The sequence below is a fragment of the Carassius carassius genome, chromosome 4 (assembly GCF_963082965.1).
Source record: "Carassius carassius chromosome 4, fCarCar2.1, whole genome shotgun sequence".
NCBI classification, from domain to species: domain Eukaryota; kingdom Metazoa; phylum Chordata; class Actinopteri; order Cypriniformes; family Cyprinidae; genus Carassius; species Carassius carassius.
Genome location: NC_081758.1, coordinates 35,009,237 through 35,034,190, shown reverse-complemented (window position 1 = coordinate 35,034,190; position 24,954 = coordinate 35,009,237). Strand labels below are relative to the sequence as shown.

At 36.5% G+C, this 24,954-nt stretch overlaps 2 protein-coding genes across 5 annotated transcripts in view; one reads left to right on the top strand and one right to left on the bottom strand.

Annotated features, from left to right (window-relative positions):
- Positions 1 to 208: 208 nt before the first annotated feature.
- Positions 209 to 23,943, bottom strand: LOC132139921 (atos homolog protein B). 4 transcript variants are annotated; one of them, XM_059548629.1, is made up of 11 exons: positions 23,868 to 23,943; positions 11,992 to 12,143; positions 7,827 to 8,002; positions 7,531 to 7,712; positions 4,677 to 5,979; positions 3,244 to 3,302; positions 3,066 to 3,165; positions 2,787 to 2,945; positions 2,538 to 2,606; positions 2,205 to 2,392; positions 209 to 1,303 (listed from the first exon to the last, which is right to left on the bottom strand). In XM_059548629.1, exons 5-11 carry the CDS (start codon positions 5,763 to 5,765, stop codon positions 1,150 to 1,152), a joined length of 1,818 nt encoding a protein of 605 aa, XP_059404612.1. In that variant the 5' UTR covers positions 5,766 to 5,979; positions 7,531 to 7,712; positions 7,827 to 8,002; positions 11,992 to 12,143; positions 23,868 to 23,943; the 3' UTR covers positions 209 to 1,149. The 4 variants fall into 4 exon arrangements, with proteins under 4 accessions (XP_059404612.1, XP_059404609.1, XP_059404610.1 ...); XM_059548626.1 differs by lacking the exon at positions 23,868 to 23,943 and adding an exon at positions 19,102 to 19,579; XM_059548627.1 differs by lacking the exon at positions 23,868 to 23,943 and adding an exon at positions 19,102 to 19,579 and having other exon boundaries at positions 7,535 to 7,712.
- Positions 21,071 to 24,954, top strand: part of LOC132135819 (protein unc-13 homolog B-like) — a 48,583-nt gene continuing 44,699 nt past the window's right edge. Inside the window, exons 1-2 of the mRNA XM_059547204.1 lie at positions 21,071 to 21,309; positions 23,894 to 23,923. Coding sequence (XP_059403187.1) covers positions 21,288 to 21,309; positions 23,894 to 23,923 — 52 coding nt within the window. The 5' untranslated portion in view covers positions 21,071 to 21,287. The remainder of the gene's footprint in view (positions 21,310 to 23,893; positions 23,924 to 24,954) is intronic.

Sequence of the window (24,954 nt, the reverse complement as noted above, 5' to 3'; positions counted from 1 at the left end):
GTTTGTGTCCACAAATCTCTGAGGAGTCGTCTGGGCTGCGGTTGTGCCCTCTTGGCATGAAGCACTGGAGGTGTTTTTATTTAAGCTACAAAAGCTTGTTTTTTAATTCATTGGAAGTGAATGTATTTTATTGACCATACACAAAACATAAAGAAAACCTTGACATTGCTTCTCAAGTTTCCCTTGGCAAATTACGGTCAAACACTGGTTTCACCCACAAGTTGCAGAGTTTAATCAATTTTTTAAATATACATAAACAACATTTTCTGATTTTAAATACCCCCCAAATTCCCTCCCCCTTTTCCTCCCCCCTTCATCTCTCACTTGGCAATCTTTTCCCTTCATCCTAGCAGAGAGGGCACCTACTACCTCCACAAAAATGAAATCACTCTAGTTGTGCAGCATATTGCTTTTTTTCTTTTTTTCCTCTCAAAGACATTTGCGAACATAAATACTAGTTTGTTTTTTTCTGCTCTGATTTTGGACTGTTCAGATGGAGCTGAAACAGCAATGTCCTCCAAACTGCCCTTGCAAAAAGAGAAAATGTCCAAAATAATGAGCTATTCTCCTCTTCACGACCCATGCTTTACGAACACAATGCAGATAACTAAATGGATGTACTTTCAGTCCTCTGTTCTGTTTGTGTCTTTCTTTCTAGAACTTTCTTAGCCCCTTCAATGGGCAAGTTACAGGTGGTGTCCATTGTTGAAACTCCAGTCTGGGCCTTAGGAATCTCTTTTTTTTTCCATTTGCTTTGCCTCCATACATTTCTTTTGGTCTCATTCAACACCTCTTTGTTCATTCAATCAGTCCTCTTTAATCGAGGAAGGCCGTAACTACTGATGGTCACCAACATTTTAGAATAGATCTGGTTGGTGGGCTTGGTTACAACTGGTCCACAGTAGGCAGGTGCAGGCAGAGTGAAGGGCAAAGCTGTTTAACGGCACTATAGGAAAACTCATGCATGTTACACACTCAATTCTAGAGTTTGCCCTTGAGAGGGTGTGATATCTGTTTGCATGTACATACATCTGTCTGTGAATGCATGTATGAGTGCAAGTGTGTATGTGTTCAAGTGTAAGGGTTATCTTGTCTTGCAATCTTAATTAATTGAGTCCTTCTGCCCCACTGCTGCAGGGCATGATGATCTCACACTCTGGGGGAGTATTTGGGGTTTCTTGGCACCTCGGTGAAAGATTTCAGCTCGTAAGGAATCCCAGTGTCCACCTCGATGGACTTGCGGGAGAATAGCAGCCGGATATCATTGTGCAAGTAGATTTTTCCAGATTTGGAACTCTGGAATCTGACATATGCAAACAAAGAGGAAAGGAAAAACAGGTTTGTTAGGCATCATTGCTTCCAATTTGAATTTAGTACTTAAAGGAGATATACTTTTAAAATCTAAATTTAAGTCTCTTAAAATAGAATATATTGAACATAGTTATTTAGATTGCAAGTTAGTTGCAATCTAGCCTAAAATCACACACTTGGGGCTATAGAATTATAAGAATATATATAAATATATAAACTATTTGCAACTATAGTGGTAGTACAACAGTTTGCACCCATTATAATTCTATATATGTATATACGCATGTTAATACTGATGTTGAAGTGTTGCTATCCAATCGTTTTCTTCTAAATTAACAAAACTGACATGTCTAAGAGAACTACACTGTGTTCACAAATTGTAAATATTATCATTATTATTATTGAAAGAAACTAATACTTTTATACTTTTTAAATACTTTTATTCAGCAAGAATGCCATAAATTGATCAATAGCACTAAAGACTTTTACAGTGTTACAAAAAACAATTCAAATTGAAGTTGTTCATGTGAACTTTCTATACATCAAAGAATCCTGAAAAATCACAGTTTTCCCAAAAATGTTAAGAAATGTTTCTTGAGCACCAAATAAGCATATATGAATGATTTCTAAAAGAGTCTGTGATACTGAAGACTGGAGTAACGGCTGTTGAAAATTCAGCTTTGCCATCATAGGAATAAATTGCATTTGAATTTTTTTTTTATTAAAACAGAAAACTTATTTTAAACAGTAATAATATTTCACAATATTATTATTTTTACTGTATTTTTTATCAAATAATTACAGCTCTGGTGAGTGTTAGAGGCTTCTTAAAAAAATAAAATAAATAAATAAATAAAACTTTGAACAGTAGTGTACATCCTGTCGAAGTTTACCTGAGGTGTATCAAGTAGCAGAGAATCTTCTTCCTGTCAGACAAGGAGCCCTCCTTCCCCTCCGCCTCATCAACAGGCACCAGGAAGATACGATGGCGCAAGAAGGTCATGTGATTAACGGGCATGTCCCCAAAATTATACGTCACCAAAAACATTTTAACCACAGTCTTATTAGGGTTAAATAAGGTCTGCAAAAATAAACAAACAAAAAAGACATTTCAAACTAAGGATTAAAAAAGGTATAACATTTAAAAAATAGAAATAAAAGTACAAAAATAGATATAAATTGAAAAAATATACAAATAAATGGTAAGAAATAGAAAGAGAGCCCACCACTTGAATGGTCCCTGCTTTGGGTACACTGTATCCTTTTTTCCCAAGTGGTTCTAGCAAGATCACCCCCTAAACATTGCAAAGAAATACGACAGTTAATATGCATTTTACAAAAGAGAATTTATATTTCAAGGGGTGTGTAAAAAAAAAATCTCTTTAGATTTAGAAAAAGAAAAGAAAAAAAGTATTGAGAATTCTTTAACGTAATAGTCCACATGAATTCAACACACAGAGGCAGTAAGTATATACCAGGAAGGGAGAAGGGGCGCTGTGCTCGGAGGTGTCATAATACGTCACTTGCACAGGTAAGGTGGCATGCTGCGGGCAATAGGAGCCGCTAGCCCCAATCTCTGCTGTGAAGCCCTCTATCCGCCCAGATGGAGTAAAACGACCCTTCAGAATCGACTCCTGAAGACAGATGCACACAACAACCAATAAGAAATGCATCAAAACATTAGCCATTGTTGCATACTTCATATATTGTTACAGAAGAAACATTTTATTTCTTCATGGTTTGCTCTTATGTACCTCAAAGTTTCCAAGAAGAGATCTGCTAATGGAGGATAAAGAGGAAATTGAACTACAGGAGCGACTGGTGTCTGTTCGGCGTCCACTGCGTAACTGTCGACTATTAAAACAAAAAAGTAACAAACATTCTTATATATTAATACAATGTAATTTGCAACAAAATGTAAAAAAGACTTACGATTTGAGTCTACTCCCCACTTTGAGTCTTCTCCCTGATCGTGAACAGTCTGTAGCAGTCTGACAAATGAAGTTTGAAAAAGATGTTACAATACTGTGTTTTATTCCAATAGTGTTTTTTTTTCTTCAAAGACTTACAGCAGTAATTACCCTCGAAATGTTTACAGAGTTAAGGTCCATTTTATGATCATTTAAAACCAGATTGTTGATAAACGTTTAAACTAGATTTTAATCTCCTTGAAAGAAATGACAATCAGGAAAGTGTTTGAATGATTGTGAAAATGATGAAAAAGAAGGCCCATTGTGACATCAGATTTAGAATGCTCAACTATTTAAAGTTGATTTCAAATTTTCAAACTTCAATTAAGATTTTAAGTACTTACAGAAGAAGATGTGGCTGCAATATCACACATATCACAGTAGTCCATAGTATCATTCTAAAAAGTTATTAAATATCAGCTAGACTTAACTATAGAATGCATATCAAAATTGTACATTTTCAGCTAGTTTGAACCTTTATTTCAGAATATTTATCTATTTGTTTCTCTATTCTAAACCTCTATTCACTCTTTCCTCTTTGTGATGGTCTTCACTTTCTCTTTTATTCTTCCCTTCTTGGCCTCAAGAGCTCAGCTTTCGAGTAACGCTGTGATGTGTGCACAATGACAGTATATGAGCTTCTGTAGTCCATGTAACCCCCCTCACCACAAATTCACTCATTCTGGAAATGAATTTGGCCAGAACCTGTATGTGTGTATTTGTTAGGTCAGGTGAGGCAGGTCTAACCTCTTGAACAATGGCTCTGTCAGTGGGCTTTGTTCTGAAGTCCCAATGCTTATTGTGCTGCAATGGAAAATTAAGCATGCATATTCTAAAATCTTTCACTTTCTCATTTCCAATATGTCTTTTGTTTCCATCTGACTATCCACCCTTCACCATGACTCTGTCAGTAATGGGAGATTATCTCTGCCCCCTTCACAAGTTTTGTCCTTAAACTAATAAGCACCTTCCCATTTCCACTTGTAATCATTCATAATTTGGAAAGATCTGGCATGTTTTTACCCATGAATTAAGGCCCTTTCAAATGAGTCGCATTCAATGCATCTCTCACATGCCACTTTGATGCCACATGAAAAGCATTGCAAACATTGTCACAAAAGGCTGACTTTCCTATGAATTTAAGTGTATTTCTAACTTGTATTATAATAATAAAAATGTGCCTAATATGATTTCACTTTCTGAAATCATTTTGTTTTCCATCTTATTGAAGAGTTGAGTAGAAGACTTTGAGATTTGCATTATGCGTATTTATATTACTGGTTCACAGGGCTGGTTGTTAAAATGTTAAATTTGTACAGCATCTCTAGCTGCATTGTTAAGTCATGCGAAAGGGCCTTCATTTCTACTTTATTTTCTACTTTATTTGCGTTTCACCTTGGTGTGCTCCCTTGCTGAGGGTAGTAGATGGTTCCAGAAGGGTGCACCCTTGGCATCAGTGCTGCGACAGGATGCTAATCCGAGCCCCGGTGCTAGCATTGCCAATCGACTTCGTTTTGATGTAGATGGACCCTCATCTTCTGAGCAGGACTCTCCTGTATCACTGGAGGAGAGAAGTCTTTTCTTCACTGGGCAGGAATTGGATGATCCTAATGTCAGGCCATTTGCTTCCACTGGTGTTTTCTCAAGAGAGCTCAGTCCGTTAGAGGAAGAGGAAGAGGAGGAGGAGGAGGTCTTTGTCTCTGATGGTGGAGGAGAAGATTCAAAAGTTGTCCGCCATTCGACAGCTTCAGCTGGTGTTGAAAATGGGACAGGTGCCCAACTGCTCTCTGTGGTGCACAACATGCCCTTGACGTCAACAGATTTATGGCCTTCGTCCCTTGCTCCTTCGCTGGAGCCAGCCAGGACACTTCCTGCTGTGGAGGCCTCGGTTCTGGGAGTAAGAGTAGGAGGACTCCCTTCACAGTGGCCCCAGGTGGAGTGAGGGCCCTGTGGGTCCACCATAGGGGGAGATTTTGGGGACAGCGGGGCGAAGGCATCTGGGATGGGTCTGTCGTGGTTGTGCTGGGCTGGGCGGCGACCAGGAATCAGTAGATGCGAAGGGGAAAGGGGAGGCGACCTAGGGATTTCTGAGTCTCTGTGCTCAAGGAACGAGTTGGAAAAAAGTGGTTCCACCCCAGACCCACACAGCACCTCCCCATTTGACTCATCATCATCCTCATCCTGTTGGAAAAGACGCTTGTGAGTGACAGGTACCGACGTCCCCTCCAGGCTACGTTTCATCCCTACTCGAATAGGCCGAGGAGTCTCTTGATTTTCACCAAAACCACCTCTTTGGGAGAGAATGGATAGCTGGTAGACCTTTTGTAGCCTGATCTCTTCCTCTCCAAAAGGTCTGGGAACAACTCGCAGTACTTCAGATTCAGGGCTCTCGCTCCGAGTGCTAGGAAGAGGTAGATCCCCGTCCTCGGGTGGAAGCTCAACAGCTGGCTCTTTACGAGCCAGTTCTACATGGATGTGACGCATAGTGACTTTATGTATGCTGGGTTATTGTTTCAGGGGAAGTTGTGCAGTATTAAATAATAAAGACACAAGCTCCAGAGAGTTCTAGAATGTCTAAACAAGTGCAACAAGGCTGTGAAAGTGAAAGTAAGCTTCCCGTCTCATAGATGGTAAGCTTTAGTCTCCAGGGGTCAGTTGTGAAGTTAGAACAAGCTGATTTCCACAGTGCGTACAGCTTCTGAAGCAAAAAAAAAAACAGGGATAGATGTATAAGCAAACTGAAATGAAATGTATAATAAAGATTACACAGCAGGATAGTAACAATGAACACTATTTACATACATGTATTTTTAACAATATATTGTCATTTAGACAAAATTCACTTTAATTTGATGTGGACATCAATAAAGCTAATGCATAATATTTGATATATATATATATATATATATATATATATATATATACACACACACACACACAAACATAATATAAAAATACAATAAACATCATTTAAACATATAACAAATTATATCAGTATGCAAGACAAATCTTGATTTAGTAACCTCTCCGACTGATTCAGTGCAGTGAAGGATTTGTCACATTCAAATCGCGAACTCATCTTTTTGAACAGTTCATTAAAAAAAATGGTAAATCAACTCATGAATCAGACTACACTATCTGTGCTATATGTTTTTGATTCACTAACATATACCATAAGATTAATTCCTTAGGTAATGAGACTATGGCCCCTATCATACACCCGGCGTAATGTGACGAAAAGCGCAGCACAAGTGTGTTTGCTAGTTTCAGTCCGGCGCCGTTCACATTTTCCCGTCCAGTGCCATGTCATTTAATTAGCAAATGCATTTGCGCTCATTTTTGCGCCCATGGGCGTGCTGGTCTAAAAAATTGGTGTGTTCAGGCGCATTACTGGCGCAATGCTATTTTAAGGTGCTGAATAGACCATAGACCAGCTCAAACCTGGTCTAAAGTCTGGCGCAATGTTTTTTCTTTGATATTTAAAGAGCGTACACGCTGCTTATTAAACACAGGGACACACAGCAGCACACAAACATGCAAAATATTAAAAATGAAGGGACTACAATACATAAGATATTTTTTATAGGCTAATTAAATATATATTAAATTATATTTAATGCCAAATTCCGCCGTGTAAATAGCAGATCCATCATGGCACGAGTGCAACTGGCTCTTAAAGGTAATGGAAGATGAGACTCTGATTGGTTTATTGCATGTTACGCCCATTACTCATTAAAAGAATAGGGACAACCCGTTTAGACCATCCGCCCGGGCACGCCAACCGTTTTTCCGTTGTTAAAATAGCAAAAGTGGATTTGGACACGCCCTGAGTGCACCTGCGCCGTGCGCTTTACACTTTGCGTTTAGATTGTTAAAATAGGGCCCTATAAAATACACTTTGTTTGTTTTTAGTCTCTTAAATATTAATTCATTTGGGAATTAGACTACACTGGTTGTGCTGGACATTACTGATCCACCAAAAAGAAGAACTGGCTTATATGCGTGATTTGTGAATCAGATGGTACTGAACACAATCTACGTTTGTTTTTGGTAGTAGCCTGCAAAGACAACTGAACAAAAAGATATGCTTGCCATTATTTCCTGGTACAAAAACTCGGGTAAAATATGATTTATTTTTCTGTGGTGCAAAAGATTCTGCATTGAGGGAGCATCACTGCTGTAAACTGGCGCAGGAAAGTGTCATCAAATATATTTACAAAAGAAGCGTGTGAAAGACCATTTTCCTAACCTACATGCCTGTTGGTGCCTGCAGCTTGGCTTCAGGTTCTTCCACATCCACCCCTTCAGCTTCGGAGTTGTGTTGACCCTTGAATCTTGACCCTGACCTTAGCCCCTGAGTTGGGCCATCTCCAATACTGCCCCTCTGATGCAACAACAGCATTCCCAGATACACAGGCAGCTAACAGGGGCCTGACAAGACAAAGAAAAAAGTCAGAGAAACAATCAACCAGATTTTTAAGCGTTTTTGAAAGTAGCCTCACCAAGGCTGCATTTATTTGATTAAAAATATGATAAATACAGTACCAAGGGCAGAGCGTCAGTGAGGTGGGAGGGGCCTTGCAGAACGTGCCAATGAAGTATTATTCCTCCTACAGCTCCACCCAGATAAGGCCAGCGGCCAATCACGCCTCCCCTTGGCTCCTGAAAGGAGTGGACTGCTCAGCGGCTGCATCCTGAGCCAGGCATTCCAGAGACACAACCTATTAAAGAACAATGGTTAAATCAAATACAAATCAACTTGATCAAATAAGTAACCCTGCCACACAGTTCAACCTGCACATGATCCGAATCAATCGTTGTAAACTGATTTAAAAATCAAGTGATCAGTCATTTAATAGCTTTTTATTCAAGACATCGTTCTGCTGGTCATTAAATCAACCAAGTAAATTACACGAAGAGGGAACAGACACAGAGCAATCGTATGATTTACTACACTCATTTCATGCCATCTGATTAGGACACATGCTTTAACAGACTGTGTACTGCATAGCTCTGACTGGCTCTCCGTCTCTAAAGCTCAGGCCTGCTTGGGATCAAGCCTGGCAGACAAAACACGGAGACACACAACAGAACCTTTGTACTGTCTTGTATCAGAGAACGAGCATTCCTGCTCATTAAATGACAAAAACAGGAACATACAAGCACTAACACTATAACATGGGTAGACCTAAGTAATGGAAAAACATGAAACAAGTAAACATTATATACTGCAGCTTTGCTAAACAAATGCAAATAGTATAGTATCTGAATGCTTTTTTTAACACAAAAAGAGAAAAAGTTAATTATATTGAAATGATTGGGTTCTAGGGCTAACATTTCTGTCATTTATTCACACTCATATTGTAACAAACCTGTATGGCTGTATTTTGTCTGTGGAACACAAGCTATTTTGAAGAATGTTTCAGATTTCTCATTTTTGGGTGAACTATCCCTTTAAGGCCGATTGTAGGCCATTATTTACACTGCTGTCTTGTGATTATTATCTGGATGGTCAAGCTGTTTTCAGCTATCTTAAGGAACCAAAAAAATGCATAAATGCTAAATGCATAAATTTAAGGAACCATACATTAGATCTATGGGGAGAACAGATTGACAAATATTATGCATTATGAAAAACATAATAAGTTTGTCAGTTTAAGGCAGTGAAAACCATGAATGCCACAAAAGAGATCTGGGAATTAAATGGTGCCCAATTACGCAATTTTCATATCACATATACTATCTTTTATATAGTACTTAATACTATCTTATATATAGTATTATTACACTTTATAAAAAAAACAAAAAAAAAAACCTTGTGCTGCTTAATATTTTTGTGGAAACCCATGATATTTTTATTTATTTATTTTTCTCAGGATTCTTTAATTAATTTAAAGTTCAAAAGAATAACATTTATTTGAAAACGTTAAATCTTTTGCAAAACAATAAATGTTGTTACGGTCACTTTTGATCCATTTAATTAACACCTACTGATAAAAGTATACATTATTTCAAAGAAATCTTACTGACCTCAAAGTTTTGAACAGTGTAGTGTATGTGTCACATCTTACAATGCAGTGAGCACAATCTAATAATGGTCAACTATGCCAGTCTGACGACTATAAATGCACAAAATATGAAAAGACAGAATGCTGAGGATCAGGCCTTTCTAAGAGATGCATTTGCATTACACTGCTTGAATGAAGTATTCAGTGGCCTCTCAAGGGAGGAGCTTATACTCTAAGAAAAGTCTGTAAAATAGGGCACAATGTTCTGTGTTACTATAAAGGACTTTTCTGTATTGATTTTTCACAGGTGTTTTACCCATATTTTAAATTATGCACTGCATTGTGTTTTAAGATTAATGGAAATGTCTGTAAACTTAACAGTCATGTCCTTGCAGAAAATTACTAGAAGTGTTGTTTTTTTTCCAACTGATTTTTTTCTTCCAGTTTCTTCCGTCTTTGAGTTCACTGGCAAAATATTGTTTTATGCGGCCAACTGAATCAGCCACAAAGAGATGGAAAAATATACACAGACAGATATGGACACTGAATGAAAGTGTGTTGTGCCACATTACTGTTTTTGTGACATCACACAATATAACTCCACCATAAAGACTTAAAAGTACACAGAAGACTTGAGGTTGCCAGTAATTTTAGGCATTGCTATGTCAAAGGCTAACCTCACACTGACATAAGATCTGAAATAACAGTCAAAGACTCCAGACGAACAGAGGAGACCTGAAAACACAACAGCATTCCAGCGCCTGATAAAAAAAACAAAAAAAACAGACACCTTTACTTTTTTTTTACTTTAAAAAAAATCTGGGGTCAGCTATTTTTATTTTTTTTAATTAATAAAATCTTTTATTCAGCAAGGATGTATTAAAGATAAAATTGACAGTAAAATAGATTTAAAATAAATGCTGTTCTTTTAAACTTTCTATTATCAAAGAAACTTGAAAAATATATATATATATATCATGGTTTACACAAAAATAAAAATAAGTCTGGTAGTTGTATTTTTTTTTTTTTTTTTTTTTTTTTAAGTTTGCCAAGCATGATGTAAGACCCTCAGAGCTTTTTTGTGAATCTTTCAGACTCAGCATGAATAGAACCCTGAACCCCAGGTCAAATACAGCTGTCAAGACGCGCACACACACACACACACACACACACACACACACACACGCATTGTAACCAACTAAGACACTGGTGTTACACGTGTTGCCCAGAGAGTAGAATGAGAGATGTAATGTGTAAGCACATGAAGTTAGTGATATGACTATACACACACTTTCATAAACGTAGCTGTGCATCCGTTTATGATGTCTATGAAGTGGTAGCTGGTACTGAACGAAGCAAAGATAGTAACATAGATAAAAGATTGAATGACCCAAAGAAACTAATGGGAATCCTTATGGCCAAACAATCTTCAGTTGAGCATTATTTCCATGGCTGACCACTGAGCCCAAACAACTTGAGCTTTATAAACAAGTCATTCACCCAATGAACCTGATTTAGCTTTTATACATATAACTTTTTTTGTTTGTTAGTTTTTTTACTATGGGCATATTTTTTGATTATCTGGATGCCAGAAACTCATTTGTAGCTTCTTCCTGGCAACAGAGTTAAGCCACTTCCTTCTTTGGCTTTAATGGAAACATGAAAGTATTCTCATATACCCAACAGATGTTGTTACTCAAACAATAAAGACAATGTATTCATTTTCACCATGCATGTGAGAGAGTGAGTCAGCGAGAAAGAACATCTCATTTTTGCAAAACACCTGGCTTTTACTTCTAAGGAAGTCACAAAACGTCATTACAAGCTACAGCAGGAACAAAGACTAAACACTCACAAGCTCACCTCTGATTAAGCTTATCTCTTTGCAGCTAAAAGCAGGTTTGTAAAACCAAGGGCTGAAATATTATCTCTATGTGCGCCAAGGGTCATGATGTCATTGATTCATTTGTGCATTGACAGATAGGACATATGACAGAGAGAGAAAAAACAGCTGTTTCACTTTTTCTAGGTTGTCTTGAAGCTACTTCCTCTTCCACAAAAAAAAATAGGTTACAATATGCATGAATGTATAAAGGGAAGCATTCAATTTAGATGCTTTAATTTTCTCTCTTTAAATAACCATTTAATAAATAGTTTTAGCTAGTTTCATTTAACATGTTCATTTTATAAACTACAAATTTTCAAAAAGTAACGAATTATTACAAGGGCATAAAAACTAAATATAAAAGCAATAAATAAAACTACAATTATTCAGAAAGTAACCTCAACTGTAAAAAGGCATAAAAACTAAATATTAAAACTAAAAAACAATATCTAATATATTAAATAATAAACACATTTGAAAAATATTGTTTTAAAAAGTTTTTGATAAAGTACATATCACATGACACTGAAAAAAAAATGTCAAAAGGCTGGTTAAAAAAATACAAATAAAAAAATGAATCAAAAAGTCAAACATTTTGGTTAACACTTCCGCTCTATATTAAAGAAAGCATATAATTGGGGTGTTTTAAATGTTTATTCACCACTTTAAACCCATTGGGGCTAGTTTGCAGTTCTTTTAAATAGTCTGGTCTGTGACCAGTGAACTTTTACAAGTACAAGTATTCTGTCATTGCTAGACATTTAATGTCAACCATCCATAAATACACTACAAAATTCATGTTAACCTCCTGACTCACCTCTCTAAGAACTCCTGCCCTTTCCTCCTCGTCTGTTTCTCCGTCCTCTCTGTTGGAGCTCTTAAGTCGTGCTTGTTGCTTCAAGACTGTGATGAGTTGAAGGGTTACTTGCATGGAATGAGGGAGTGCAGGCCTTTCCTTCTGTTCCTCCCCTGAGAAGAGTGAGAAAGAGAGAGAAACATACAAAACCTAAGTCCAATCAAGGTTTCTTGTTCAAGCAGTCTGTAAAAACACATCTCACTGTTTATGCTCTCTGTGCACTGCTATTCTGGTATGCCCAACTGTGAATCGCTCTCTTTCCTCCCCCCACCCCTTCCCTCTTTCAATAACTCACACACAAAACCTCTCTCAGGCTCCCTTTGGCACATGCATATAAACTCTGTAACCCACCCTACTTTCCCCTTCTAACTCCCTCCACCACCACCATCTCACACACATCTTTCCCCCCTCAAATAACTTGAACACAATAAAAACAGCTTTGGTATACCGCCTTTAGTCCCCCTCCCTTCTTGTTCTCTCTCTTTCTTGCTAAATTTCTCACCACTTGTCTCTCTCTCTTCAGCTTACTTCCTCTCAGCTGGTTACTGAAGGCGTGCTTGCTTGCTCAGTCAGCACACAAAAGTGGGGCCGGCTGTGCTGTCATCTGATTGGCCAGGGGGAGGGGGATCAGATGGCATAGCGACTGCCCTGATAGGTGTGAAGTTAAAGGGAAACCTCTAATGTCACACCCACCTGTTCTGCAAAGGGAATGTATTCCTTCATAGAGCTTCAGTGACTTATTGTGTGCATTAGTGTCAGCCTGTGTATGTGTGTGTGTGTGTTTGATTAATAGAGGCATTCCAGAACAACCCAAATGTGTTACTTCGGAGGCAAATATACCACTGAACAGATTAACATTACTTTTGGTGATAACCTTTAAAGGTTTGTTTGTTTGTTTTTATATAGAAATGAATAGTTTTTTTTACAGCAAAGAAATAATTTCATGAATTAATCAAAAGTGACTAAAACATTTATAATAATAAAATAAATTCAAATAAATGCTGGTATTTTTACCTTTCGATTCATCAAAGAATCCTGAATAAAAAAAAGTATCCTGGTTTTCACAAAACTATCAAACAGCACAACCATTTCAGACATTGCTAATAATAAGAACTGTTTCTTAAGAACCAATTCAGCATTTGGAGAATGATTTGTCAATAAGACTGGAGTAGTGGCTGGTGGAAATATACTTTGGAACTTTGCAATCACAGGAATAAATTATATTTTACATTTTATAAAATAGAAAATAATAATTTTAAATTGTGATAATATTTCACAATATTAATGTTTTTACTGTATTTAAAAATAAATAAATATAGGCTTGATAAACATAAGAGACTTAGTAGTGTGCACAAATTTAAGCACAGTTCAGCATTCATACAAATGCATATGAGCATGCTAATAGCATTTACTCAAATACATTAAAAAAAGAAGTAGAAAAAAAGAGCAAAAAGGGGAAGTGCACAGCTGAGCGGATACGTCTCTGCATGAAAGTGTGTTATCTGCCCTTCCACAGAAACAGAGATTCTGATGGGTGTGAGTGTATACGTTTGTGTAAGTGTATCTGCAGACAACATGTCACAGATCTCTTTCAAACACGCGCAGCATCTTCCAAATAAGGAGAGGTAATTCCGCATGCACTTAAAAGAAAGCATTAAAACATGTAAGTTTATTTTCATCTCTTTAGATGCAGTGAGTGAGACAGAGGGGAAGTGCAGAGAGATTATACTGAAAATGTATGAGGGTTTCTTTGCACATATGGCTTTGAATGGGGAAAAATGTTTGGAGGTGCTACACCGGGCATATGGTGAAGTTCTGATGTCTTGTGTTGGTTGTGGAGTTTAGATGACCTTAAATTGAAAACATGCCTTGCGAAGACACATAAAGTTACTTCTCCTTTAAGAGCTCAAGTTCTGTACCCATATTAGGAATGCTTGGGGGCGTGACTTCAGACATAAGCCAGCCCTCAAATGGCCTCAGCTATAGTGTAGAAAACAGTACACAAATATATATATATATATATATACACACACACACATACACACACACTCATTGGCGCTCTACCATAGATTTGATGCATGATGCAGGCAAAACACTGAAGCAGGCAACACTGCTCTCAGTTTGATTCTCTTTCAAAACACTTTCCTGGCAGCTATAATGGGCTGTAGCTGGGATCAATGGGGTCTATGAGGGACTGTTAAAGCTCACAGGCACATTCTAACCCTTCCCTTTCTCCATGTTTAAGTGTGTGTGTGTGTGTGTTGTATCCCTTTTCAGTCAAACTCACTCAGACTGTCAAATTTGAGACAAAAAAATTTGATTTTTTACACTTTTTTTGTTAGTAACACTTTACAATAAGATTCCTTTAGTTAATGTATTAACTAATATGAACAAATAATGAACAATAGATTACAGTATTTATTAATCTTTGTTAATGTTAGTTAATGAAAATACAGTCATTCATTGTTAATTCATGTTATTTCACAGTGCATTAATTAATGTTAACAAGCACAACTTTTGATTTTAATAATACATTATTAAATGATACAATTAATATTAGCTAAGATAAATAAATGTTGTAGAAGTATTGTTCATACTTAGTTCATGTTAACTTTAATGTTAACTAATGAAACTTATTGTAAAGTGTTACTCTTTTAAGTCTGGTGCTTGCCTGTTTAAATAAATCAAAAGTGACAGTGAAGACATTTAAACATTTATAAATGCTGTTCTTTTGCACTTTATCACATCAAAAAATAAATAAATAAATAAATTAAAATAATAAAATCCGCTTTCCACAAAAGCAGTACAGCGGTTTACAAAATTCAGTTTTGCCATCACAGGAATACATTTACACACACACACACACACACACACACACACGTTTTATATATATATATATATATATATATATATATATATATATATATATATAAAATATATTTAAAAACAACTATTTTTTTAAATTATTTGAATGCATTGCAATCAGCCATTTAAACCAACTGAAGTCCAAACATATGCTATTATAGTCAGCTGCTCAACTTCCTGTTTTCCACTTCAATGAGCCAAGTGAGAACACACAATAGGTGCAATCCTCTGCACTAGTGATGTATATACACTGGATGTGATTTCTGCTGGTTACAACTTCAGTTTACTTACTTTTATACTTTCTCACATCATCATTCTCTCGTTTTGATGTTGCAAAGAGCAAGAGAAACAGGTTGAATGTGCTGAATATCTCTATAACAAACCATATGCCAAATTATGTACTCTATAAATAGATCAATAAATTTGATACTGCCCAACAAAAGGAACTGAAACACACTAAGCTCTTATTGAGGATTCAGCTGTGGGAGTCTGTAAATGTCGCTACAATAACAAAAACATAGCTGACGCTAAATATTATACTTAGTCCCTCTGTAGAGATTACCACCTGACACTGATGAATGAGGACAGTAACTAACATGCCCTTGGTAACACGCTCTCCAAGGTGGGGGTGGCTGGTGACAAATTTACTTCTCTGTAACAGAGTAAGGGCGTAATGAGAGAAAGGGAATATATACGATGGAAGGTGGATATGAGGGCAAAGGTGAAATGAGAGATAACTGCAGGGAAAAAGGAATCTTGGATTGGAGGCAGAAAGATAATGAAAAGATATGTTAATTTGTTATTTTAGTACAAAGACAACACACACAAATTCACGCTAACCTGCAACCAGCCTAGTAAAAACCAAAGCACTATAATACACGGAGTATACATCCTAGGCTTTGCTGAATGTAGCCTGTTCTGTGTCAATAAAGCAGAACTTCAGCATTTCATAATAAGAGTTAACAAGATATTCTAGCCAGAATAAATGTATAGAATATAATTTATTTAAATGACTGATTTTATATATACACACCAGAGCCTCAGCCTAAGGCAATTATAAATCTACGGCTAATTCTGCTTGTTTAAATCACTAGTTGAATTTAAATAAATGATAAACAGCTTAGCTGTGTAGTACCTCGTTTTCATGCTGGCTTTTTAAAAAAAAAATTATCACTTGTTCACAACAGCTGTATAAAAGCACATGCCTGCACATGTACACGTTTATCCCTATGATACTAATATAGGACAAGCTTGTATTATTGAAATCCTTATATAAACCATCACTGGAGAAATCCTAAAGCTGATCTCAGATCATGAGATGGTTATTATGTGACAAAAATGCCCAGACAGGTGACCATTAGTGTGGATTTGACCAAACATGGTTAACCATCCATTGCATCTGTATGGCTATTTAAAGGGGCCATATACCGTTGCTAAAAAGAACATTATTTTGTGTATTTGGTGTAATGGAATGTGCTTATGTGGTTTAAAGTAAAAAAATAAAATAAAATACACATTATTTTCCACATTATTGTATGCTCCGCCTTTCTGAAACGTGTCGATTTTTACAAAGCTCATTGTTCTTAAAAGCAAGGTGTACGCTGATTGGCCAAGCTATTCAGTGCATTGAGATTGGCCAAATTCCTCAAGCATGTGACGAAAATGTTATGCCCCTTAACATACCGAGATGCAGAGTCCTGGTGCGATGAGACAAAACCAATAAAACCCATTACATACGAGGCATTTGTAGGATCCTGTTGGTACATAATTATTGATTATAATGACTTATACTATCTTTTTATGCGCTGCGTATCACGCTGCGTAAACATAAAACCATGACTGAATTTTGTGATCGGAGAAATGACAAACAACAAGCACAACTCTACACTGCTCAAAAATCGCATTTGACTCATCAGTGGCAAATTTTTTAAACATGTAAACGTACTTACAGACTGTGAGGCAGAAGAACCAGACTGTCTTTGAAAAGTTGGAATTGCCCCACTTTATAGAAACAGACACAGGCATTGTAGGCTTCTCTCCCAATATGTGCTGCACACATCTAAATATTTGGGTTGAACCGTTCTAGAATGGTGCTGTAAATATTACTTAACCACTGATTTCTAGTTGTGTCCTCTTTTGGAAGACCAAACAAAGTAGTTTCGCTTTCACAACGAAATGCGCAGCGTCTTCACAACACGGCGGCGGCAGCAACAGCGAGAATTAAAAGTTACCCCTTCTTTCTTCGCGTGAACATTTGGGCGGAATTATGCAAATCTTCCCACATCGTGACGTAAACGAGGGGTGTATTAGAATGAGCCCTTTTAGGAGGGTGTGGTTTACTTAACTTTGATAAAGAATATCTCTTTGGATTTGAGACTTTAGTCTTTGCAAATTTACAGATCTTCTTTATGCACCAAGCTTGTAACACTCCAAAGAGAAAGGAAAGTTTCTTATTGCATCATATGACTGATTTAAAGAAGTCAAATTTAGTTTTTCTAGCAGTGAGAGAAAATCAAATGTGTGCAGAGACACATAAATACAAATGCATCAGAATCAAGAAGCACTGAAACTGGTTATCTGAATTATTACCCATTTAAAATGTACTGCTAAGGTCTTCTAAATGGTGGATTGTTTTTATTTTTATTTCAGTGTTAGTAACTGTAGTATATATTTAGTTATAACATTTTTTATTTAAATTTGTATAAATTTTTCATCTAACATTTTTTTTATTTATTTCAGATTTATTTAGCACACCTCAAACAGGAACAAGGATCCAATTCATACAGCCTAAACCCAGTTGCAAGGCCAGTCTGTTAAAAAGACTGAATTCCAAGCAACAACAAGCAATTCCAAGCAACACTGTGTTAATGAACCGGCACCACCCTCATCAAGAAGAGAGAAAGAAAATACATTGCATTTAGGGAAGATGTTGAATCGAAACCCCTCATTCAACATTTACACGTAACAGTTGCAGACAGGCCTTAACGCTGCATACTAAGACACCTCACACTGAACATGCATTTGCTTCCTACACCAGCTTGACATGCTTCTCTTCAGATTTTCTCCAGCTATTCCTACCATGCATTTCTCTAACCTTATGATGTAATACATATTTCTGCTCACGGCCACACAGAAAGAAAGAGGTCACACAGCAAGGGCATTAAAGAGCTGATCTGAAGCTCTTAATGTTGATGATGAAGGGCACATTCTACCTGCAGCCCTTTTTGGACATTTGAGTCCTTTACAGAGAGAAAGAGATCACTTTGGGTCACTGCAGATTCTTTGTTCATTTTTTTATTGGACAATGGAAATTGCTCTGCAGCTCTCCATTGTGCCTTTCCATTGACGTCCTGTCTGGCATCAGTAATGAGCAGGATGGATGCCTCTTACATATTCTGCAACCTGTGTGCGCACACCCATCCACCTACTGACAAAACTCTGATGCTCAATCTCTCTATTAAATATTGCTATTATTGATAATAATTAGCCAACAAGGACAACACAATGTCATCACAATTCTTAGTCAAAAAAAGCCAATAGTGAAGCATAAAGGCAACCTTTTAAAATAGACTGTGCTACTAAATCAGGCATGATTCATATGGGCCCATGGCTAGGGTGTAACATTAGAGAAACAGAATCATGCACACTTCAAGCACAAAGCATGCAATAAATAAAAAAGAAATCATAAAAAAACTAAAAGGTAAAGAAAAGGAGGCACTGGGATGAGAAATGCATGTGGTTTATGCACTGATGAAAGTTGCCTTCAGTGGATGAAATAGCATGAATCAGACAAAGCAGAAACGCCCCCCTGCGCATGAACATACAGAAGCTCCTGTGTGCATTGTGTGTGCAGGCTATGATTAATCTGCCATTATCAAACACACGTTAAATCATTTCAAATACAATAGGTGGAAAATACCCGGGGAATCTTTATATAAGACTGGGAGATCATTTCATCCTTTAATCATTAGATTAAAGATAGAGTTCAGAATTTAGATTAATATGGGATTTACATACAGTATATGATTGATTAATGAAATTGTTTAGGTATCTTGTAACTTTAGATTAAGAATCCATCCTTCATTATTAAAATCTCGGAACCTAGAGACTCATTCTATATATGTGAAATGAGATATACAGATATATATTCTGTATAGGTGAAATGACAGTGATCTAAAGGAGGATGGCAGCACAAAGAGAACTCACCCACAGCACACATATAACGATGACAATAACAAGGGCTGCAGGCAGCAGTCAGGAAACTAACATTCCTTTCATAGCTGGAGGAAGAGTTTGATCCTATTTTAGACAGCAGACAGGATCTCCAGATCTTCAGTGTAATCGACGTCAAACTGTCTGCGTTGAAATCCCACAGTGTAACAAAGATGTCTCTGACCGATGAGGATACAAGATCCTACTTTCCAAATGTCGACAAAGCTGTTTTGATTGCGTTTCTTCTCCTTTCCACGTCCTATAGGCACCTCTGCCAACGGGCCTTTGCTATTTTCTGCTTAGCTCTTGGTCCAAAGCCCTCGCCCATGAAATTATTCTGTCCCTTTAAAAACAATACTTCCGGGATTTGCTGAAAAATAACTAGGGGGAGTGACGTTCGAACAGCTGAAGGGCTGTCATTTAAGCGATTGGTCGCTTTCTCGTCTGCGAACCAATAACAGTTGCGTACTTATGCGTTATTTGAATATATTTGAATAATAGTAATATATTTCGACGAAAACTATTCCCATTGGTTGCGTGGCAGGCAACGTCTTAGCAACCCACGCCCTCGTACACGTGCAAGTTGTTCCTTTTACTCCGCTTTGGTGGGGATACGTATAGATAACGACAGGACACAAATAGGGTTTATGTAATCTTGCACGCTAATAATATTTAGATTAACTGGCAAATTAATATTTTGTAGACTAATTTAAGCAACCAAAATATATTAATCGAAAATAAACACCTTTACTCACATTTCTCGGATAAACTGGAATAACTGTAGTGTTCAAATTAGGCTACAAAGGGAACGTATGTCCTATGGAATGATTCTGAAAAAAAAAAAAATTAAAAAAAAAAAATAAAATAATAATAATAATAATTTGTAATCAGTGCCAAAACAGAAAAAGTATACGTTTTACTAAGAACCCTGCAAAAATCATATTTCCAGTTCACATTTTTCATCGGTCGAAAGCCACGTAGGACTAAAATCCATCAGAGGATGGAGACTGAATTTCTATGAATTAAATAACAATTACACATAACAACATTAGGTTTAAGTTTAAACCACATGATGATAACTAACCCCTTAGTGCCCTTTTAATAGATTCTGTAAAAGCGTTTGTGTCGCTCGTGTGAAGCTTTCACTTAAATCAGAAATAGTGGAGCGTTCAAGTTCACATTTACTTTGAAACAAATGTGAATGTAAATTCATATTTAGCCTGTTTTTTAATGAAGCAACACATGCTCACCACTAGATGGCGTGATTGTACCACAGAAGCATCAGGCATAAATCAAGTCCTTCAGACTGCACCACAGACTGCATATATCTATGCACATATCATAGATAATATCAACAGTGTGAGGTGCCTTAGTATGCAGCGTTAAGGCCTGTCTGCAACTGATACGTGTAAATGTTGAATGAGGGGTTTCGATTCAACATCTTCCCTAAATGCAATGTATTTTCTTTCTCTCTTCTTGATGAGGGTGGTGCCGGTTCATTAACACAGTGTTGCTTGGAATTGCTTGTTGTTGCTTGGAATTCAGTCTTTTTAACAGACTGGCCTTGCAACTGGGTTTAGGCTGTATGAATTGGATCCTTGTTCCTGTTGATATTAACTGACGTTAATTTGTTACAGTTAAGATGCTGTTAAATCAGTGGAAATTAAATATTATGGTTCGTTTTTGTTGTTATTTCTATCCTTTTTCAATAATTTTAAGAAACTGCACTTTTTTCTTGTCTCAAGTTGCACCTTTCTTATTTCACACAATTAAATGAAATTCAATTCAAACCTGAAACTATTTGTTCTAAACATAGGGTCTTTGTTTTATAGGATTATACTGATACAGATGCTGTAAATTATGCGAGTTTAAGAGCGATTCACACACCTGTGCGCGTACAAAGTACATTATTCGACGCGTCATCTTTTAGAACCGCCTCCGTTCTCCGTTAGTTGAAGATGATTGGCTCATGCACCTGTCATTAACGCCATGGGGACGCCGAACAGTTCTCCTGGCGCGTTGCGAACACAGACGCCACTTCACTCTTATTTTTATGATGAATGTAAACATCAACGATTGTTCCCCGCAACCTCAAATATCAATCCGAAAGTGGAGAAAATAAAGTGACTAATGCCACAGGAGGAGTCATAATTGTGCCGTGTTGGACTAAAATCTCAGCAATGTCGCTACTGTGCGTGCGAGGTAAGTGTTTGGGACCTTTAAATGTTTTTCAGTTTTCTTGTTATTACACTGACTTCTATTTATGGTGTACTTGTGTATATATGCCTCTGGTTTGTAACTGGTAAATTTGAAGTGCATCTGAAACCGGTTAATGCAACAGGTAACAGGTTATGAGGTTAAGTTATAATTCAAGAATAGGTTTTTAACTTTCGATAAACATGTGGTCTTGTTTGTGTGTGTTATTGTGGATGGGAGGCGACTCGTCTTCCCTGTTAATGCGCTTAACGGGTTTTCCCGGTTATGTTTTCTGTCTTATGTTCTCTATTGATATCTTTACCGCGAAATCTGTGCACACAACTGTTTTTTTTAATGGATACCTGTGAAGCCATCCATGTATAATAAATATATTATTTTTTTAGATTACTGAGCTTGAGTAGACAACGTTGGTCACTAAATATATATTTGTGCGGCTTTAATCGAAGTAAAATCTCTTTGACTCCATTTCTATTGTAATATAAATAGGCTACTAAACGTTGTATGTCAAATCAGTATCCGTATTTACAATATAGTGTGCGAAAAATAAAATTGAAATCCATTTGCCATCTATGCCAAATTCGGAACAGGATACTAGTTCTATACTATTAAAATTTTTTCGCATGTATTTAAATGCCAGAAAATATTAAGAGAAGTTTACTTTGCTAGTACGAGATTTCGAATGCAGCATTTGAGATCGGATTTGTTAGCAAATCTCTTCCAGTGGTTGGAGATTGGGATTTGCGAAATTGTTGCTCATAATCAGTCTTAAGAATTTTTAACAAATCTTTAACCCTAAGGTTAATGATTGATACTTTATGGCTTATTAAGGAGAGGTGTTCTATTATTTTTTTTTAGTAATCAGAAAAAAAAATCCTCTAACCTTGTATTTGTGAATGAACCTACATATCTAAGTTTGAATATCTAAAGAGACTTGAATAGGCTCCTTTGACTTGAGCCTGCAAGTTACTATCTAGTAACCACTCAGAACATCCTAATAACTGCATGTTTGAAGTTGGCATGAAATCACAATGTGAAAGAAGGTATACTTCTCTTTCATTGTGACTTGTTAAAAGTCTTGTTATTTTATCAGTTCTGTTGAGCTATTGACTATCGAGATTATATACAACAGTCTAAATATTCTGCTTTTAGAAATTATATGGAAACGGAATATTTGCAGCTACAGTATGCATGTATATGAGCAGTTAAACTGTCTAAAAGAGTTTGCTCATTTATAAATCTAATATAATTGATTTTAGTTCGTCTGGACTAGAGTAAATTGCTGTTCTGTGAGGTCTTTTGTGTCAGAGATCTGTCATGCTGTCAGCAGTCATGGGAGAAGAAGCATGTACAGAAAATCAAAAGAGACTGACATCTCAATGATGAATAGAGAGATATTCTGGGATAACCGAACAAAATAAAGATGATTTGGTCTCATTGTGAATGTAACAGTGGATTATTATGTACTCTTATCCTACCTGCATACAGACCTTACACTTGCACTGCATTTTCTATCAGCAGTTTTGCTCCAGAACGTGTTTTACAGTTGAGGCACAGAGTGTAAAGAAAATGTATGCAAAGAGCTGCACTGTAATGTTTCAGCAGATTTGATTTGCAGTGTTTTGTGTGTTGCTGTGGATTGTTGAGAAGTTTGCTCTACACATGTAGAGAGGAACAGGCACAAGGGGAAATATTTATGTATGATTAGTATTTATTTATATTTAGCTTTTATTTACATGTTTTAGTTGTCATATGAAGATTAAGGTTTAGTAATTTTTTGTCGCTTTTTTTTTTTTTTTTTTTTTTTTTTTTAGTTTTTGCTTCAACATTTTATTTCAGTTAGTAATCAAGGTAACACTTCTAATTTTCATTTAGGTTGAAGTTTTCCAAATAATGTTTAGGACATTTTATTTCTGCTTTATTCCAATTAATAATGATTTGTAACCTGTAGTTTGTGTTTTAGGTAACATTAACAACACTGGTGCTAAAGCCGAAGTAAATTATTATTATTTTATTATTGAATCTTTACTGTATTAAACTAGTGCTGTCAGTAGAATAAAGTAAATCTGGTTTTATGATTTCTGAGCAGACATATTTTGTTAAACTGAAAATATCTCTAATTGTCTTGGATCCTCTAGCACCCCCTTAAGGCCCCCAGTAACCTTAAATGTGTTTTTGTTTATGTCCATAGGTGTAGATAAACACCCGTTTTTTGACACTAATGGTTTGGGACTGTCATGTTCATATGGAGCTATCAGCCTTGAACAAAGATTGCCTATTTTGGAGTCTAGTGTCAGCTGAACAGCTGCCATTAAAATGCAATATGACTGTGAACTTTTCCAGGTAGACCTCATGGAAATCGTTTGGGAGAGGGTTAAAACTTTAATGGCAATGGGTTGGATGTTGGGACTGAACCCTGTGCTTTGCTTTTGAACTTTCTTGATGTATGTGGTTAAATCCTCTAAGCAGTATTTTGCCTGTATCTGAATTGTTACTTTCATCATAAAAAAAAAATCTCTTTCCCGCTGTTTGTGGTTTTTACTTACTTCGTCTTTTTTTCTTTTCTTTTCAGTAAAAAAGGCCAAGCTCCAAGGACCTCCAGGTAATGGACTGTTTGCGTCATGTGTGCAACAGTTGTGGCTCTACAATTACCCTAGACTCGGAGAGAGAAAAAAATAACACATTCAGTCAATTGTCATCCACATGAGTGTTTGGTGCTTGACTCAGACTCATGCTGCGGCCCAGTTTGGCTTGGACTGGAGAGACACAGTGAACTGGTTTTCTTGTTAGCCAGCAGGCAAGCACTAGTCTGTCAGGGGATTTTCACTCTTCTATAACACACATTGCACTCTATTCCCAGGAGAGATGCAAACACTCACACGTGTGCGCATATGTCTTTTAATAACTGAACTTTAAGTTAGAATTAGAATAAGCTTTATAGAAGAGCAATGAAATTAAATTACATTAATAAAACATGAAAAGGAATTATAACACGCATTCGGTTTTCGTCTGAAGATATATTTCACTTTCCTTTTATACTGATGACTTGCATGATGTTTATCATGATGTGCACATTACCATTCAAATGTTACAATTCAAATTATTCTTATTATTGTTTTTAGTCTCATACTTATAATTAAAGGAATTAGGAATGATTATTTTTTTACATTAGTACCAGCTGATATTAGATATTCAATATTAAACTTTTCAAGGCAAGTCAAGTTGAGCTTTATTGTCATTCTGCTACACGTGTGGACATACAGTGGAATGAAATGTGCCTCAAAGGACCACGGTGCTACATAAATGCAGACAACAACAATTAAGTAAAACAGTGTAAACCTATACACAACTAACATACCGACAGATTTTGACTATAAATATACTATATATAATGGATTGCTTGTACATAAACTAAAAAAAAAACGAACAGACTATACGAATGCTTCACATTAGGGGTTTCCTAGACTAAGGATTTTCATAGTCAAATCGGAATTTTTGATTGATAGTCGAAGCATATGTTTGGGGGTGGGGCAAAATACATTAACAAGATTCAAGTCAGACATTCGACTAACATGATTACTGATGTTAACATACAGGGAAAATGTGTAATGATGAACACCTTGCAGATATAAA

What these genes read in the sequence shown, in the direction of transcription:
- LOC132139921 (XM_059548629.1), bottom strand. Translation starts at nt 5,765, where the DNA reads ATGCGTCACATCCATGTAGAACTGGCTCGTAAAGAGCCAGCTGTTGAG. An exon ending in GTGGGGAGTAGACTCAAATC is followed by an intron (nt 3,166 to 3,243) that starts GTAAGTCTTTTT and finishes TTGTTTTAATAG; the next exon opens with TCGACAGTTACGCAGTGGAC. An exon ending in CTCTTCTTGGAAACTTTGAG is followed by an intron (nt 2,946 to 3,065) that starts GTACATAAGAGC and finishes ATCTGTCTTCAG; the next exon opens with GAGTCGATTCTGAAGGGTCG.